Source organism: Aulostomus chinensis, chromosome 16, assembly GCF_037954235.1.
Source record: "Aulostomus chinensis isolate RoL2024-O1b breed Wild chromosome 16, RoL_Achi_v1.0, whole genome shotgun sequence".
Taxonomy (NCBI): Eukaryota; Metazoa; Chordata; class Actinopteri; order Syngnathiformes; family Aulostomidae; genus Aulostomus; species Aulostomus chinensis.
This window is the reverse complement of record NC_141335.1, coordinates 4,669,085-4,688,344: the sequence shown is the minus strand read 5'-3', so window position 1 is coordinate 4,688,344 and position 19,260 is coordinate 4,669,085. Positions and strand designations below refer to the sequence as shown.

General features: G+C 42.6%; 1 protein-coding gene across 3 annotated transcripts; it reads left to right on the top strand.

The window, feature by feature from the left end:
* Nucleotides 1–1,819: 1,819 nt before the first annotated feature.
* Nucleotides 1,820–5,754, top strand: LOC147247234 (uncharacterized). 3 transcript variants are annotated; one of them, XM_086180382.1, is made up of 7 exons: nt 1,820–2,042; nt 2,349–2,585; nt 2,995–3,183; nt 3,499–3,665; nt 4,107–4,256; nt 4,823–4,995; nt 5,073–5,754. In XM_086180382.1, exons 2-7 carry the CDS (start codon nt 2,400–2,402, stop codon nt 5,468–5,470), a joined length of 1,263 nt encoding a protein of 420 aa, XP_086036508.1. In that variant the 5' UTR covers nt 1,820–2,042; nt 2,349–2,399; the 3' UTR covers nt 5,471–5,754. The 3 variants fall into 3 exon arrangements, with proteins under 3 accessions (XP_086036508.1, XP_086036506.1, XP_086036507.1); XM_086180380.1 differs by having other exon boundaries at nt 1,862–2,042; nt 2,989–3,183; XM_086180381.1 differs by lacking the exon at nt 1,820–2,042 and adding an exon at nt 2,049–2,258 and having other exon boundaries at nt 2,989–3,183.
* The last annotated feature ends 13,506 nt before the right edge of the window (nt 5,755–19,260 follow it).

Sequence of the window (19,260 nt, the reverse complement as noted above, 5' to 3'; positions counted from 1 at the left end):
TAATTCACATTTGCTTTGAAAAATGAACAGTTTTTTTCCCAGCCCCCCACCAAAATGACCCTGGCAGCAATCCTGCACACATACAGACAGCAGCACTGAAACATAACCTCCGTGGCCGGGATAATAATTAACCGAATCATTAACATTAACCTGAGTTTACAGTTACCTCAACAGTGTGTGGGGTATTTGATGTAGCTCTAATTCACAAACCTCTGACGCCTGACAGTACAAAGGCCCTTGTCCCAGTTAAGAAAGAACATCTCTCACGCTACATAAAATCCCAAATCCCCCTGCCCCATATTTTATCAAGTAAAAAGTCAACATCATAGCAGCAGCAAGGCCGCTGTTCCATTTAGCTAAATAAAAAGCTTGAAAGCCCTTGGCCTATTTATCAGTGTTTAACACAGCCATAAAGAGTTTGCTGAGTTACTTTCATTCCCAAGGACCTCTGGGTCCCCTATAGAGATGAGAATTATGGCTCTTTCAAGGGTATTTTGATCAGATGGTTTCGCTCTCAGACTTGTTTATTGTTCTTTTTTTTATTATTTGGCTGGACTGCAACAGTGAGACCACTGATACTTTCCTTACAGAGACCACACCCTTCAATTATGACCAATTTCAATCCCATTTATGTTAAAATGTATCCACTGCACAGTTCTCATGGAAGGAGAAATAGACTAATAGAGATCAAAACCTGGCAATATGTGGATTAACGATGTTGAAGCCAGACTCAGGTGACTGAGTTCTAGTTTTTTGGTATTTCTGCAATGGCCTCACGGCTCAGCTTTTAAAATATGTCTGTAAGAAGATTGCTTAATGACCCTGCTAGAAATCATGATTTGCACAAATTGCACAATGCTGTCCTCCGTGACTGACTGGCTCTCACTCTCTAAAGGAGAATGGATTTTGGGCAGGGACTTAAATTGAAGCGCTGGTTCCCCACAGACAGGAGGATTAATTGAATCTCAATATTATGCATTCATTTAAAGATCATTTCATAAGAATCTGAATGAAGAATTAATCTGTTCTCAGAGGATTGACTCCACATGCACAAACAACAGCAGTGGCAGGCAGTGTAACATATTAGATTCTGCTGGTTTCATTTGAAAGTAACGTGTTACTTTACTACACCATTACTGTCTGTGTGCAGTGATAACTATCAATTATACTACTTTTGTGCTACTTTCACCAAATATTACTGCAAAAGTATTAAAAATGAAGCACATTGTATTCTTTCATGGGTAGTGTTCAACTGGACAGATTTATGTGCATAAATATAGTATTTCTTTATTTTTCCTGCATGTACATGTTGTATGTGTGTGTTTATGTACTGTATATAAACATGCAGCGGTAACATTTAAGGGATGTGCAAAGTAGTGCTGCTTCTGAAAACGAATTAGTACCAAACTCCAGTACCCAGGATACCTCACTGCTTGAGCTGGGTTCCTGTGAAGCTCTGATTGGGTGAGAGCATCAGGGGTCTTACTCTGCCGGAAATTGGATTATATTTTTTTTTTGGAAAAAGGATTCAGAGTCATTGCACAGTTAATATGCAAAGACTCCAGAAGTCCCTGAAGCTCCAGGCTGCTTTATTAAGCTTCTGAGAAGAACATATTCACCTGATCGGAATGAGAACTGCGCAGTTGTCAGCAGCCCTGAGCTTTTTACTTTAAGTAAATCGGTTATTTCATTGCATTTAAAGCCATGATGAATAACAAGAAGGTAAATTTTAATTGGTAATGGACTACTGGAATACTAATGCCAAAATTTCTATTAGTAACACGTTATACTACTGCCTGAAGGCAATATAGCACTGTAACCCCAAACAGACTGGATGATCGGTTAGCTAACGCCCGCTCAGCAGCTGATGCAGGTCCTGTAGTGGCAGCTAGGGGGAGCTCTCGCTTTACTGCTCAGCTCCATTCTGCTCCTGTGTTGTCTTGGTTCAACTCTCCTCTGCAGGCAGGCGGAGGGACGGAGGAGGAAGAGGGAAATGAGGGCTGACCACAACCATACCACAACAACACATACCACCCACTGCAGTAAGAATGAAACAACTGGAATGCTGCACTGTGTTAAATTGGGAATAGAGGAGTGCTATTTTGTTGACGTCTGTTCATTAACTGGATTAAATATGTATTTGTGAGGGTTCACATTAGTTTTAGGCTGTTCCACAGATATTCAGAAGTAATTTTAGAATATCATAGAACTCAGAGGAATGAAAATAGAAAGAGAAGCATGTACATGACCTGTAATCGGTATGATCATAGTTCATGATGTGTTATTGGCATAAATACAATGTTGGATTTGTACCTTATTTTCCACCTGGTTGTCGTTTTTCTCTTTAGATGCAGCTGTAATCGAGGAGTATTTCCTGATTCCCACTCATACCCATTATCATGGGCCAGCTGTTTTCATCAGAAGAAGAGTTTTCTCATCTAAAGGATGCAGTTGGCTCTCTGCTCTACCGTGCCATGCTGGAGGGCGGTGCTGTACCCAACCTCGGTGTCGTGCATCCTCTCCTCCTCGCAAGTCATGATGAAGATGCTGACTCTGGGGCCTGCCTAAGGGAACAACTGCAAAAGGTTAATGAGATTTTAAGAAAGTTTACGCAGACAAAAAGAACCCTCCCCCCCCCCAAAAAAACCCTGTTCTTTCATAAGAGGGCGATTTGCTCATATATTTCACCCTGAAACTCCATCAGTCATGAATTGCAGATGAACAGAAGAGAGAGGTGATGCTGCCTGGAGCCTTGTTACGAAAGTGCAATATGCAAAATGACTGTATTAGAAATGTAGTTCAGCCAGGGATTGTGAAGAAGCGACATCTCAATACAGTGATGGAGATAATCACAAAATGAAATTCTAACGTGTTTTCTGGAATAGAGGGATGTAATCCGCTCTCTTCCCGGTATTGAAACAGATGGTCAGAAACGCTACGCTGAAGTTTTGTCAGCAATTCATGCATCTTCAGCGTGTCCTTCTTCAGTTGCAGGTTGACTTTGGAAACAGGGCGCCCACCTACTTGAGGGACCTGATAGGCCGATTATCATCATTCTCAGATGAGCCCCGTCTGGCGGGCCTGCTGGGATCAGTGGTTACTATGGTGATGGATATGGCCTACACATCGTCCAAACAGCCATCAGCTGTGAAAGGGAAGTCGGTGGGCTCGTCATCATGCCAGGTAAGGTTTCTGAGTGATCGGCAGCGGTGAATAGTATTGGCAGTGCTAGAGGGCAAATTAATGAAGTAGAAGAAGAACGTTTAGTACGGTCAGATCAAATTTACACTGTGATTGTGGAGCGTGACATCACCGGCGCTGCCATAGCCCGTAACGCTGCTGCTGTTGCCGCTGTGAGAATGTGGTTAAATGGTTTTGTGAAAGGCGGATAGATTTAGCTGTCTGCTACGAGCTTAATGAGTATTCTGGGAATGTGTAATTGAAAATGTGACGCACTGTAGTTTTAAGAGAAGGTTTATGAATTTGTACCTCCCACAGAGAGTCTGGGAGCTGCAGGAAGTAATGGAAGAGTACTTGAAGCGCTGCAGGATCCACTTGAGCGATAAAACTCGATTGATCCAGGACTCTGTCAGACTAGAGGCCCAGTTTAGCTTTACCCTCACCCAGCTGAAGACTTGCCTGATCGGGGGAGACTGTGACTCCAGGTGAGGTGATACAGGACAGGTAAGTTTAAGACAGCGTCACTTAACGGTTGAATTACAATCATGTGGTATGGCTGAGGAGGTGGAAGCAAGCACCGAACCCCTCATTGCTCCTGATGAGCAGTTTGGCGCCTTGTGCGGTGGCCTCCACCATCAGCGTGTGAGTAGGTGGATCACGCACCTCTGTAAAGGGCTTTAAGTGCAAGGAGGTAGAAAAGTGGATGGTTTGGATGGAGCATCAATTGGCAGAGCAGAGTAAAGCAGAGAGGGTTGCACTGAGAAGTACTGTAAATATACTCGTACTAAAGAGCCAAGTGGATGAAAAGGTTATAAAAAAAAAAAAAGCGTCATTCTGGAGGATTGAACCAAGGTTGTAAAACTGTACGGCAGGAAGTAAGAAGTATGATGAAACGTGGAGTGGCTTCAGACTGGTTTGCTCCTCAGGTCTTTGAGGCACTGGGCCAGTGGAGCAGCATTTCACACCCAGATGTTGGTTCACCTGGCTGCCCTCGAGGGCCGGACGGAGCCCCTGGCAGCAAGGGCGGCGTTGCAGCAGTACACGGAGGACCTCGCTCACATCGTACCTGTGTACAGGTAAAATCAAACAACAGTGAAGGAGGTTTTTAATCACAAATGTGGTTATCGGTCCATAACAGCCTCTCTTACCAATCCACGTGATAGAAATGTTAGCGCGTGAAACATTTGTATGTCGCTAACAGGGCTAAACTTCTTTTGTTTCAACACGACTTTTACAACTTAAAATCATTCGAAGTTTTTCTATTTTGATTTTTCTCTGCCTAGTTGCAAAAGTGCCGCTTTTTAAATCATGACTTAATGCCCTTCATCCGAGTGATGTTTTGAAATGTAATGTTTAAAGTTGAATTTTTAGTTTATATAGAGATGATGTAATGTTTTGGTTTTTTTGTACAGTCATAGACCCTCAGCCAGATTTTCAACCGCTTCAATTACACCACTCACCTCTGTAATTTAGCAATGGAGGAATACAAGACTTTGTTTAAACTCCTGAAAATGCATTCTGTAGGTTCAGGGGAACATGAGTCACACAAACACACACAAATAAAGGATCACTTAGTAAACTGATTGATAGACTGACCTGTTCTCCTCTCCCATCCTGTCACAACACCATCGCTTCATCTCAGGCGGTATAAGTCAAACACCGTGTGTGTTGTGAAATGTCGAGGAGGCCTTCAACCATCATGTGACCCCACCAACGAGGTGCTAGATGAAGGATCCATGACAGGACTCACAGTGACAGACAGGGAGACGGGAAAGAGCGCAACCATCACTTTAGCCGCCATGGAAGCAGAGACAGGTACACCTTCCTGTTGACAGCTGCTTATTCCTGTCTGAGTCCATTTGCATTTAACTAAACTGAGCTGAACTAAACAGGGAGAAGAGGAGAGTCCAGGCTTGACAGCGCTGCTGCATCTTCCGCCTCCTTTAACCCGGACCTGGTCACCTCAGATCAGTACGCCCTGGCTTACCTGGACTATCTGTTCTCTGAGAAGGGACCTGTAGCAGAGCTGGAGAACTACTTCACCGTGGCTGGTGAAAACCTAAGAATGCTAAGAACTGAAGCGGCATGCATGAAAAGGAAGGGGAAAGGACAAAGCGATGGAGTGAAACCTAACGACGGTATTGACGGAGTAAATAGAGAAAATACAGTTGAAAGGAGAGAACCGAAGGAGATGCAGCAACGGGATCGACCAGATGACGGTCTAAAGCTGAGTATTACAGAAACACAGCAGCAACAACAAGACCTCCATCACAGCCTTCACCAGGAATAAAAAAACTAGCAGCAGACATAACAACAGATGGCTACATTGAGGCTGAATGGCAGTTATAATAACTTGTCTGCATTAGAATATCATGGCAATAATCATCAGGGTTTAACTTTTTGTCAGTCTGCATCTGTTGCACTTTGTTTCCTTTCAAATTTGAGCGTTTTAGCTACACAGGTACAAGTTTTGTGTTGGCTTGAAATCTCACAAAATATGTTTGTATGGCCAGTGATTATGGCACAATGTGTCAATGTACATTTCAGCTTTGAATAAAGGAATAAAAGTGTCCTTGCGCTCTAAAAGGTTTTTCCCTTCCTCTTGTGCCTGCGGTCGAATGCCTGAGCTCTCTTGTGTTGACTGATGACTTCGGGTGGGCAGGCTGCCAGACTCAAATCCCCATTCATTGGGATTCCTACTGTAAATCAGCTTCTGCAAAAAAAAAAAAAAAAGTATATGATTTGTGCAATTTCATTTTAATTTAATGTTGGACTGACTTACAAAGATATGAATCTGCTTGTATCCAGACATGAATTCACTATAAGCGAGCGACATGCTGGAAACATTCCGACAGCTAATGGAATTTACTGAGTTTGCTGACCTTGAGGCTACGGTCGACTTCATTCTAATCAACCAGCCGCCGTTCCCTCGGCCACTCCCATCGTGCTTCTACGCCTTCCTAACTTGTGGGCCCACATCTTCCAGAAGTTTTGGCCACCAAACAAAGATTTTTTGCCAATGAGTAAAAAATAGCTGATGTTCATACACGTTAACGAACATTTCACTTCTGGAGATCAGCAAGCAATGTGGTATTTCTAATACCACATTGCCTGAACACCTCAGGGGAGGGGATGTCTCTTGATCCATGTTTTTGGTAAGAAGCTGAGTAATCAGAGGCAGCTGTATTTTTAGAATAACAACCTTTTTTAAAAATTTTACCCACATTTGACACAACAACAGCAATGCTACTTTAGTTTCTAGATCATGGACTCAAATTACGGCTGCATCTCTCCTATGGTGCACAACTGACTGCCACCTGTACGTGAAGACGATGCACATCCACAGTGGGGACAGTCTGGGTGATGCTGAAAGGACACACACTTTCGGTTGAAGTGTTTCTCACTCAGAAAGGTTGAATGATGTCTCGCTCAGTATTGTGATGCGTAATGCAGCAGGTGGGGAACAGCGCAGGAAGGAGCTCTCACGTGAATGCCAACCCAGGAGGGAGAGAATGTGTGTGTGTGTGTGTGTGTGTGTGTGTGTGTGTGTGTGTGTGTACATCAGACAGGAGGAAAAGATGTGAAGACAAGTCCAAGGATCTGAAAAAGTACATTGCGTGAATAAAAGGTGTGTGAGTTACTTAGAGTACAAGTTTGTGTGTGTGTGTGTGTAGCTGTTGATGAGTCACACTTTACAGCTCCAATTACTGGTCTCTGTGCTCCTAATGCTTTCTGATAGGTGTTATTACTCTCTCACTCTTCTTCCCTTCCTTTCGCTCTTTTTTTCCCCCCTTTTTTCCAACGGTATCAGATTAGTGTGACTTTATTATATAAATCTAACCAGCTTTGGCAACACACACACACACACGCACATGCACACACACACACAGATGAAAAGTACTACATTTATTTCATACACACAAAGCAGTGATTATAAAATTTCACTGACTCTTTTTTATGTACTCTCTTTTTCTTGTACTACAGTATCTTTCTTTCCCTTCTTTCCATCTCTCATCAGTACAACTAGCTGCTACCTTGTAAAATATCCTTGGGTTTCTACAGGGGTGTTATAGATTAAAGTTTATTGAAATTCAATTCAGTTTAAACTGATTCACTGGCAAGGTGAGTTGTTCCATTTACAGCAACACATGTATACAGACACAAAAACACAAAGAAGGTGACCCATAAAGAGGGACAAACGAACACTGTCACATTCAGTAACTGCAATTTACTACTAGAAGTCTCCTGACAAGGATGGAGGTGTTACCTGTACTGGCAGTGCAGTAACTGCACTCTGCCCCTCAAGCCGGATCCTCCTCCTGGGCCCAAGCTCCATTCCTCCACCCAGTTTAATGCCAGTACTGACTTGTGTTTTAAGGAGGGGCAGGAGTAGTGAACCAAGATGGTAGTAGTGGACTAAAAACAAAACAAAAACGAACCCTATTTCCATCACCGAGAAGCCTCAGGAAATGTTTCAGTCCTGTTTCAGTGAACGTGGAGGCCCCACTTCCTGAGGAGGCCTAGGTCCTTCCATGTAGAACCCCACGTTTCCCTTCACATGAGTCAGCCACTCCTTCTTATGAGACACTCCTCCTTACATTTCTCTTTGGGGTCATCTATGCTCCATACACATGGAAAAAACAGAACCTTGTGGTGAATTTCAGAGAGACTGAATGGAAAAGAGCGCTAGGAAAAGCTAACAGGCTGACGTGTGTTATTTATTGGTTCACGGTGTTGCTTCATGTGCAGATTCGTACAACTTGATGGGGAAAGCTACTCAAAATTCGCCTCTTCCTCGCCCTAACAGCCTAACCTGAGAGCCTGCTAGCTAGCAGGCGGCGTTTATGTCCATCTGTAAAGAAATGCAGTTCCTTGTGTAAAACAGCAAGGGGCACAATTGATGGACGCCAGACAAGACGATGTGGAAACAAGCCCTCAGAAATGAACTGGTTGTGTTCAGTGACATTCTTTTTTCCAACTGAACATACTTGTAGGTTTTTAAAATCTGACACACACACACTCACACACTCACACACACACACTGCTGATCTAGTCAGCAGGCTTCAAGAGGATTAGCATATCCTCAATTAGCATATTTTTAAATTTGCATTGCATGATTCTTCTGCAGTGACCGATCTACACTTTTGGGACTTGTCCATGATGTAACCTGACCCTCGTTTCCTCTGTGTCATCCTTCACTGGCAGAAACACTGCCAGATCTGCACGAGCATCATCCGCATCTACAAGTTTGGTTATGGAGTCCTGATAAATCATCTGAATATCTCTTTATCATTTACATGAAAAATATTTACAGATTTTTTTTTCTTTCCAAAGACTGGTAAAAAGTACAATAAATATCGACACATTTTCATCCTGTCCTGTTAAAAATGATTTTTGCAAGTCCCAAATTTCACCTCTACAGTTTGCTTCTTTTTTTGTTTGTTGTTGTTTTTTTTTTTACATTTTATTTTGGAGCCAAGCTCCCAGGCTTGCCTACAAGGACACCTCTCTTTGATTTTGGTCCAAGTAAAAGTATTTCATCCTCAGTCAGCTTTAAAATGTGTCTCCTGATTTGTGACCAAACAGATGGTCATGGAGCAAAGGTCCGTCTGGGTTTTTTTTTTTTTTTTTTTTTTAGCTCAGTAGAAAATTATAGTTGGATATCATCTGCGTAGCTCCAGAAATTAACATCACGTTGACTGATGATGTTACCTAATGGAGGCACACACAGAGTGCAGCAGCAGACCTCAGCGACGTCCTTGAGCCTCAATATAACTAAATCACGTTTTACAGAAACAAACCCCCAAGCAACTTAATGTGACCATCAGTGTCAAATCTATATGACACTCTGTGAGAGTCAGATTTGGTCCGAGGGGGTGTGTCTGAGCTGTGATGAGATCTACAGACCGACACAGTCGTCATTACGGAAGAAGTTAACCATTTAAGCTCATTAAAAAACACTCCTTGGAACATTTGCTCAGAGGATGTAGGTAGTTAGAAATAGGCTGGTAATCATGAGGGATCGTATTGCTTCAAGAGATTTTATCACAGCAGTCTTGAAGGCAGTTTCCAATAAGGTATTGACCAGAGGGAACCCTGTTATCATTTGCAGGTCACTTGTAATTTAATAGGATCTGGATCCAAATCACATGCTTGAGAGGTTTTAGCTGATATTGCTGAAGCATCTGAGTGTGTGTGTGTGTGTGTGTGTGTGGGGGGGGGGGGGGGGCTGCCATTAAGAACCTAACCTGGCAATGACACAGGTGTTCTCAGCTCTAACAGCCTTTCTGTAACCTGTAAGGTTGCAGCCGTATTCGTCACTTGGAAGCTGTTGGTGAGGAAGTCTGGTTCTTTCATATCACAGGAAGTCATCGGGGACAAGATGAATAACAACATATGAACACAGTTTGAGTTTGCACATTGCGAATGAGTCAGACTAGACTCCGTATAGTACAAGTAGTTTACAAAATGTACCTTGAGATTGAATTGGACCAAGATTAATGACTCTACTGATTCAGTTTCCGTGTCCTCTCATTAGACTCGTCATCTGATTTCATTACTGCTGATGTAGGAACGGTGGTGATCAAAGGACAGAAGTACGTGTGAGGATGCTTTTCATCAGGTCATAAATCTCTGCGTGCATGTGAAGAGTAAATCTCAATCATCATGAGTCTAACTTCCAGTTATGCTAACAGCCGTAAATGGAGGCTTGATACTCCCCCGATCTGCTAGTTTCTACATGAATCACTGCTGCTGTTCATTCATTCATTCATTCATTCATGGGTAAGCACAGTGTGAGAGGATGGAAAAATGATCAGAGAAATTGACATGAGAGCAGCGGTGGCGCTGAACCTGACCCAGGCAGAGATGAAACAGACCTCAAGTGCGAGGCTAAAGAGTGCATCAAAAATATTAGAGTGTGTGAGGCAGAGGATAGACAAGCACACGCTTCCATTTATGCAATGGCATGATATCCTCCACAGTTATTTCTGTCATTCCACAGCCGTTAGGAGCAGACTGCTTATGTCCCTCACAATGACGACTGAACAACCGCTCACCGTTCCCTCATCACGTTATGGGACAATGCGCTAGAGGAATTCATCAAATCACAGTTTAAAAAAACAGCTGTCAGAGAATGACATTGCTTGTTGAGGACATACCGTGTGTGTTCAAATGATAATATTACAGCCCAAATTCTCCCTTTTCATGTTATTTTCTCCTACTTTACCCCCAACCTGCGCTCATAAACTGTTTGTGCTTGATGCGATGTGGAAATAATAAATTTTCACTGCGGGCTGCTCCTTATGAATGGCCTGCTCATGTCTGACTGGATGTCTGTGCATGTTTTCTCAGTGTTTATACATCTGGTCCCCAGACGAACGTCTGCATGGAGGCAGATTTGGCACAGGAGCCCACAGCACTTCCGTTATGAATCTCATTTGTATTCTCATGTACGCATATACATCTATTATTGGTGTGTACTTAGCATGTTCCGACTTGGATATTCTTTTGTATTGTTTGTGTGACGGAGTGGTTGCTCTTGCTGCTGCTGCTGTTGTTGTTGTTAGTGTGGGGGATTTTGTGTTGTGTAAGTCCCACTGAAAGCAGAATAAATTTACTTCTCTATGAATAAACCCAGATATATTGTACCCATAAGGCTCAATATCCCCGCAAGCTGAGAGTCATTTACTGGAAAGAACCTCAATAAGGGTGTGTGCTCTCTATTTCTGTTGTAGTTGTTTCCTTAGTTCTAAGTTCAAGGAATGCGAAGGCCAATTTCGTAAAGTAGTCATTTTTTATGATTCTGCCTCGCTAAGGCTGGTAAAGCAAGGATGTATGTTTACTCAGACTGCAGACTAACTCAAGATTTGGATTTATGGGCCTCTTTGTTTTAAAAGGGTGGATCCTTGGCAGAGGACACGTTCCAAAATTCCCTCCAAGACATACATTAGAAGAGCTGATATTCGCTTCTGACACTGATATTGATGGTTTGGGGGGGGTTTCAGTAGATGTCATTAGCATAATTAGGACACCAAAAGGCACACAGTTCAATAACAGCACTAGAGGGTCAATATTTACACACATACAGGGACGCACTATTGGGTCGAACTCATCAATCCTGAAATGTGTCGGCCTTCGTCCATGTGCAGCTTTGCGTCATGTTTGATGTGAACACAATGTACCATAATCTCTGTTGTGGAGGTTATTCAACTTGAAACAGAGAGAGTCCCTGTTTTCATATCTGTGCATTACATTCGGGAAAAAATATGATTATGGCGTATAAAATATGTCAGATTCATGCTTTTGGTTCGACATTAAATGTTAGGAAAAGATCGCAGTGAACATTGGTAATGACATTAACTGCAGGTCTGCAATGCAACGTCAAGTCAAACCAACCGACCAAAAATATAAAAAATAAAAAATAAAAAAAAAAGCTACGACCCCCTTGCCTCCCACTTCGCTTCGTTCAAGATCATGAATTCTGTTTATGGTGCACGGTTTTGGTAATAAAACATTGAAAGAGAATAATCAGGCATGTCAGAAGTGTGTCTGGTTGGTTGTTGTCAAGTTGCGCACTTGGTTTTCTAATTCTCCCAAGTGTATTGCTATTGGATAATATCCAGTGCTTCAATAAATCCTACATCTCTCAGTTCTGATTCATACATTAAGCACTTTTTTCCACATTGACAGCACAAGCAGCACTTAAAGCATTCTGCCTGTTGACAGAATGGGCATATTAGACTTAATGTCAGTCTGTTTTCTAGATGTTTATTGGAGTTTTGTGGCTGAGCTGTCAAGTTTTGAGACAAATTACAGTGAAAACACCTGAAAAAAAAAATCCGTCTAAGATCCCTGTATCCATAAGCAACCGGGCAGGTGATAGATGAACCTGTTTATTCCTCCAGAGAGAAGGATGGAGGGAATGCGGAGGTGGAGAGAAAATCCAAGGAAAGGAAAGTGGAGAGGGCTGATGAGGCAGGATGAACAAGGAGACTCAAAGAAGATGGAGAAAGTGATGGAGGGGGATCTTGATGGTGACATGTAAATGAGGATGAAAAAGAAGGAAAAGAGAAACAGAGGCGGAGTGAAGACGGGCGAGTTGAGCATCATCCTGCTACGTGGTAGGAGTTTGCGAGTGATGTGCTCACACGTCTACAACACACTTCAATAATGAGACCAAGATCAGGAAAACCTCACATCCTAATTTGAATATTACTTATTCCAACTGCGACCTTATGTTCATGTTTTTAATCCACTGCTCACGTGAACACAGTCAGTGATTGGACTGATCCACCTTGTGTATCGTTCTCTCTATCACCCCTCCAGTTGTGCGACTGAGACGTGCATGTGACGTTATGGAAGCTACACAAAACAAATTGCTTTTGCCTTCAAATTATTCTCACGAGGAGAAGTGTGACAAAGTCATCAATTCATAGAGTTAGGTTTTGAATTGGCACATCAATTTAATTTATGTGACAATTTATGCTAAAGTAAGAAACTGTACTTTGTAGACACGGGTTTCATCCATTACACTTTTACTGAGATATTCTTGTCAGATATGCTGACGGCGGCTAAAATTCCTCCTGAATGAACCCCCCCCCCCCCACACACACACACACACACACACACACACACACACACTCCCCACTCCCCACTCCTTCCTCCGCCCCTGCTGAAAGAAGTTGAGTAGCACTCTCTGGTCTCTGCATGCAACAAGATCACCCCCCCACAGCAAATATGTCCCGTACACAGGAGTGACTGGACGTGTGTGCTGCAATCAGTGGAGGGCAGAAGACAGCTCTGGAAGACAGACAGACACACACACACACACACACACACACACACACAAACCTTTACATATAATTAAACCACCATGAATCATTCAACATGAACATGACAACTTCATGGCTTCACTCATGTTTTCATCAATACCCTGGGCTCTGTTCCTCCGCATTTAGTTCACTTGCCTGTAAACACTGGAACTGTGTCCCTGAGGAGCTGAGACTGTGCTCCACACTTATTTCAATTTCAGCTGATAGACAGATAGATAGATAGACAGATAGACAGATAGATAGATATAGATATTCTTTCATATTTCTGAACATATTTTGTCTAATCATAACAGATATTCCGTATAGAACCATTCTACATACACAGTAATTCCCCATGAATGAGCAAGCAAGCGAAACAGTGATGCTACACGTGTAGAAACGGCTATGAAGAGCAGTAAGATGGGTGTGATTGTCACTGCAGGCGTCTCTCAGGCTTATTGATTGACGCATGGATGTAACAGGTTTCACAGAGCTGGATGGAATACAGTTACTCTTCATATCAAACGTATCGTTCATCCGGTGAGCCAGCTTGTGGTAAAGAATGAAAAAAAGATCATCATCTGACTTCAAAGGTTTATGCTTAGAAGTGACAGGTACTGGCATCTTCTCAAGGTTTCATTGTGTTGTGATTGAGTTGTGACTGTGGGTGTGTCCTGGTGGGGGTGGGGGTGGGGGTGGGGGTGGGGGGCGTTTGTCAGCACACCTTGATCTGCTGCACAGCTACAGCTCAGCGCCACGCAGCTGCAAACTAGAGGTTCAAAAGGCTGTCAAACCCTGTCAAACCTCCAGAAGCATATTCCACATGTGCTGCGTTCATGTCAGAGTAATGCTCCTAAAACCAGACGAGTATCAGCTCAGCCCACATGTCAGATGCATTCAGACCTGACCAGAAGGTGCTGCTGAGATTACCCTTATAACATTTAGAATAGTATCATTTTTTTGGAATAACAGCGCATGTAAACGTAACCAGTGAGTCATTATTATGTGGGTAACACTTCTCATTATCAAAAAGTACGAGTGTGTACGAGTGGAGGCTGGACACGCTGGACACAATGACTAGTCTTTATATTTCCCTCTTGCTGATTTTCTCTAATTGCCACTTTTAACCAAAACACTTTTTATCAGCTAAGAGTGTCGAATGAGGCCAAACAGTCAGAGAGGCATGAAGGGAAGTTGGAATCCATCTAGCAAGCCATTTTTATATCTGGGGAGATTGGAGAGCTCCGAAGAAAATGACCAAGTTTTCTATCAAATGCAGAAAGAATGCATCACCTCTCAAGGTGCCGGCGCTGTTTGTGGGAATGTTTGCTTGCAAAATTAGATATTGATTTTTGACTCTTGATCTCTGGCGTTGGCTCCGTCATTCATTGGCTTACCCTCAACAGCTTCTCATTGAGTCCAACTTTTTTTTCCAGCGATTTTTTTAACGCACTTTCTAAAAAAAGTCTTTACTCACTGTTCCTGACTGGGCTAAAAATAATTAATGCAAAATATCAAAGAGTCTTTGCAGTTCAGCTGCACCTCCTCTGAGCAACTCAACGCTAAATTGGCTGAGGAGATTCACCGCTCTTTAAAGAGTCTCGGCCGACAACCAGGAAAACGTTTGGTTCCTTGTCTGTGCTTGTAATTTGATCAAAAATCGGTTCTGTATCATCTGCAGAGGTGGGAGATACGTGAAGTACTTACTAGTTTTACATTTTTATCACACACATCTACTCTTTTTACTCTCAGCGCTCATAATTTATTTTGTTTTTATTTCATGTTATTAAATTAAAGTCAACGATGGATGTCTGTCCTCAAGAGTCGATCACGGAGAACTGATCAGCCTGTTGAAGTTGAGGTTAGCATCCTTCCATCCATCCATTTTCTACCTCTTATCCTGTGAAGGGTCGCGGGGGGTGGTGCCTATTCCAGCAGCCTTTGGGCGAGAGGCGGTGTTCACCCTGGATGGGTCGTCAGTCCATCGTAGGGCCAACACATAGAGACAGACAACCATTGGCTCTCACAGCCACGCCTTCGGTCAATTATTTAGAGTCTGGATTAACCTGGTCCCCTCTTGATGCCTTTGGACTGTGGGAGGAAGCTGGAGTACCAGAGAGAACCCACGCAGGAACAGGGAGAACATGCAGACTCACACAGAAAGACCCCGTGTTCCAGTCGGGGCTCCAACCCGGATCCTTCTTGCTGTGAGGCGACAGTGAGGACCACTGCACCCCCGCCGCAGTTAGAATCCTCCAGTCGTCTTAAAACTTTATTGGTTCAGTAAGTTTTGGACAAAGTCAGGCAGAGCAAGTAGTTGCTTAATGTTAGTACACATAAGAATAAAGAATTAGTACTTCTACTCTTACTGGAACATCTGCCCCTACTTCTGTAAAGAAAATGTGTACTTTTACCACCTCTGATTATCTGGAAGCAGCAGATGTTCACCCTTTTCACTCCCTTGCATAAACTGGATGGATTTTAAATAAAATTAACCACAGAGGAATAACTACTCAGTGACCGGAGTGAACCTGCAGTCAGCAGAATAGAACCTGATATATTCCCGTTCCAGGCATGCACGGGGCCAGCGGTGCAGAGGGTCTTTTTACAGTCATTCCTCATTTCTTTCTTCCCCATATCTCACCGCTCTTTTCACTCTGCAATTTTCACTTCCTCTACCTCTCACTTCCTCTCCCTCAATCACTTGATCTCTCAATTTTATTTTCTTATTCTTTGCTTTCTTTCTAGTCAGTCAGCCTACATTTTAAATTCCTCCCATATCCTCTTGAATTTCACACGTTCAAACACTCCACAAGCAGTGCAGCATTCATCTATACATCCCATCCACAAGCAATTATTATGTCTTCAGGCCAACCAGTTCCCCCCTCAAACCATTCTTTCATCTATAAATGCATGAGCAGCCTGTCAGGTGTGTGTGTGTGTGTGTGTGTGTGTGAGAGAGAGAGAGAGACTAGTAAATCAAAGTGCAGTATGTTAAGTTCCTGCATGCACGGTTTAAAAACAAATTCACACGCTTACACATACACTGCTGCTGCATCATGGCTCGACAGCTATCAAATGGCAGGCAAGTGCATCTCAGTAAATACATATATGTATATATATATATATATATAGATATTATATGTGTGTGTGCGTGCGCGTGTGTGTATACATACAGGCTGTTTTAATCTATCAGGGTGACAGGCCTATTTCCTGGTAGCCACAGATGCTGATGGTTTAAAGGAATTCAAAGCCGCCTCAATTTGTCAAGTCCACATTGGTCTCCAGCCTGCATTAGTATCCACTCCACTACAGCAGAGCCAAGCAGGCTTCACGCACCTGAATATTACAGCATATCCTTATTTTCAGCGTTGCCTATTACTCTGCTCTGACGGTTTCATCTTAGCTATTTACATTTGGAAATGAGAATCATCAAAGTATGACAACTGTTTTGATTAAATGCTGCGCTGAAGTTTCACTCTTGAAAACAGCAGAATGAAAGTTGTAGCCTCGATAGAAGAAATGTTGCTGCTGCATTTTGCCGTCACACCTCAACACGGAACACACGCAGTAAACTCGTCAATCTAACCTGCATGTAGAATCTTTTACGTGGTTTGTGCCGTTTGTGATCAGCTGCAGCTCTGACCATGTTTGCTATATTGCAGTAATTCTAATATAAAACAAGTGAGAGGTATAACAGTGATTTTGAAGTGTTCAGAGGACAGAAAGCGTAGGTTAATCTCACATCAAGGTTGCACACAGAATCTTGATGACGTATTGCAAGTTCTTTCTGTGTGTGACTGTCATTGTTGGGCTCTCAGGCATGCTTTTAATGTAATATTAATGCCATTGGCTGAATCTGAAATTAGAAAGTAGCAAAAAGAAAGAGACAAACATGTTGGGGAAAAAAAAGGTTATTCGAGGTTGACATGACTCTCCTCTGGAGCCACCGGAGACATTACGCAACTGTTTCATGCTGGGTACCACAACAATGAGTAAACAGACTTGTAAGTCGACTCCGCCTGGACATACCCAGTGGAAAACACGAGTGAAATACTCATTTTATGATATATTTATGAAATCTGAACCTCAATTAGGTCAGTCTTGGTGCTGTGGCCCCATTTTGTGTTGCAGTTCCTAGAGCTTCTTAGCTCTGCTCATCTGCAGGCACCTGTTCTCAAGAAAAGATTTAGGTGAGAATAAAACCTACAGTATTTCTGTGTTCAAACTTATAATACTCAATGATACTAGCGCTTACACAGATCCTCAGCAAAAAAATAAATAAAAATCCTAGTACTTCCTTTCAGTTAAGACCAACCCCATGGGTTTACTCCAAATAGTTCAACAGCAGGTTTTAATTTGTTTATTTCCAGCTGAATCTGACCTGAGCTGTATGGACATGTAGAGTTTTTAGAATAAATCTGACAGGGTGAATCGCTATGATGAGGCGAGTATTGTGGTCCGCTTGCGCGAATGTACTTTCTAAATGTGGCTGAGCTTCACAAATTTAAAAAAACTACAGTCCCATGTTAAATTAGATGTGCCAGCGGTGCAAACCCACACTGCAAGAGAGCTAATGGCTTCATAACAAGAGAGCAGCTTGCGAAAGTTACATCCAAATCCTGCATCCATGAATATTGGCGCACATCAATCAAAAATAAAGCCACTCGATAGAAAGACTGGCAGACAGATTCTGTGCTATTCCACTCCTCCACAAACATATAAGCTCTTGTCACATCCCAGTGCACAGCATCTCTGTTTCTTATTACCCACTTTAACAACTGTTTTTCTCTCTCCATTCTCCCTTTCTTCTCTTCGTGTCTCTCTCTCTCTCTCTCTCTCTCTCTCCTACCAGTGCTGCTCCAGAGAACACACTCCCCTGACTGCTGCTATCTCCGAGGCCAAAGATATAAAACACTGATGGATAGTGACAGCCAAAGTCCCTTGTCCCCAGAAATTGGATTTCCTTCTAACCTCCCCTCAGTTCAGTGTCTTTTTGCTTAGCCTATCAATAATATCAAACATGATACACCTCCTTGTAATACATAATCGCATGCCTAGACCAGAGAGGCCAGTGTGTTTAAGATGAGGAGAACGACCATTCATGAAGAACACGGCATGCAGTGGGTTAAAGTGACCTCAGACAGATGCTGATGGCTCCTGCGGTCATTTGAGTTGGAGGTCTGGGTCCTACGCTGTCTTTTTAGGCAAACTGGGATGTCTGGCATCCCCACAGGTTCCCTCAGCCAAAAGGATTGTTACATTTGATTTTGCAGTATCGCAGTATTTAAGCTCAGCAGCAAACAACCTCTCGTGAGATTTAGGTTTTGCTCTGTAGGATGATTTCAGAAACGTACACCAATGGGTTTTTTTTTTTTAATTTTTGATGCATAAACGTGATCGTTGCTACAAAGCTGATGTTAGGCAACGCACACTAGACCTCGTGACTCCTGGGTGGTTGCGTAACCGCAGAAATATAAATACTCATCCACGACGTAGACCGTGTGATTTGGCTGTGGCGCACACCTGAGACACAACTTCATCAAGCTGTAACTTTATAAATGTAGTCTTAGTCAAGTATCTTATGGAGACATACAGAAAGACATTTGGGACAAATTACACCAACATGAACGTGTATCAATAATTCAAGGCCGTGTGTATGATTGTGTGTTACATATTTCCCTCATCATTCAGAAGATGTATTTTCTACAGATATTTGCCTTCAGCTTGTGAGTCCACTCAGGTTTTTTCCATCTCCTCTCCTATATGTTTAATATACCAGCAGGGACACTTTACAATAATGCTTACGTTCACAATACCAAATGTCATAGAGGAAGAGAGAAAGGTCACCATTTTGTTATGCACTCCAGTCCATGAAAAAAAAAGAAAAAAAGGGAAAGGTTTTCTGAATAATACAGATTATAGCTTTATTGTGCTGGACACGTGAATTATTGAACCGTGTGGATGCATAAATATTAATGATGGAAATACCTGCAGCTATCTTTTTCTTATCCAATTCCTTTTTTTTTTTTTTTTTAATAAAAGAGGAAATCAATATGAGAACCACAAAAAAAAAAAAAAAAAGGATCACACTGGGAAAGGTACACTTGGCAGATATCTTAAAACTGTAGGAGCCAGCGTTGTTTCTCTGCCTCAGCGGGCGGACATGCTAACGCTTGTGCAGCACAATCAGGTGAGAGGAGAGGAACTGAATCACAATCACATCACTCGTGAGCAGTAGGGCACGTGAAGGAGCAACACCACTCTG

Bases quoted from the DNA above. Each gene is read 5' to 3' on its own strand.
- LOC147247234 (XM_086180380.1), top strand. From the start codon at position 2,400: ATGGGCCAGCTGTTTTCATCAGAAGAAGAGTTTTCTCATCTAAAGGAT. The intron at 3,666-4,106 runs GTGAGGTGATAC...TTTGCTCCTCAG, and splicing joins GGGGGAGACTGTGACTCCAG to GTCTTTGAGGCACTGGGCCA. The intron at 4,996-5,072 runs GTACACCTTCCT...TGAACTAAACAG, and splicing joins CGCCATGGAAGCAGAGACAG to GGAGAAGAGGAGAGTCCAGG.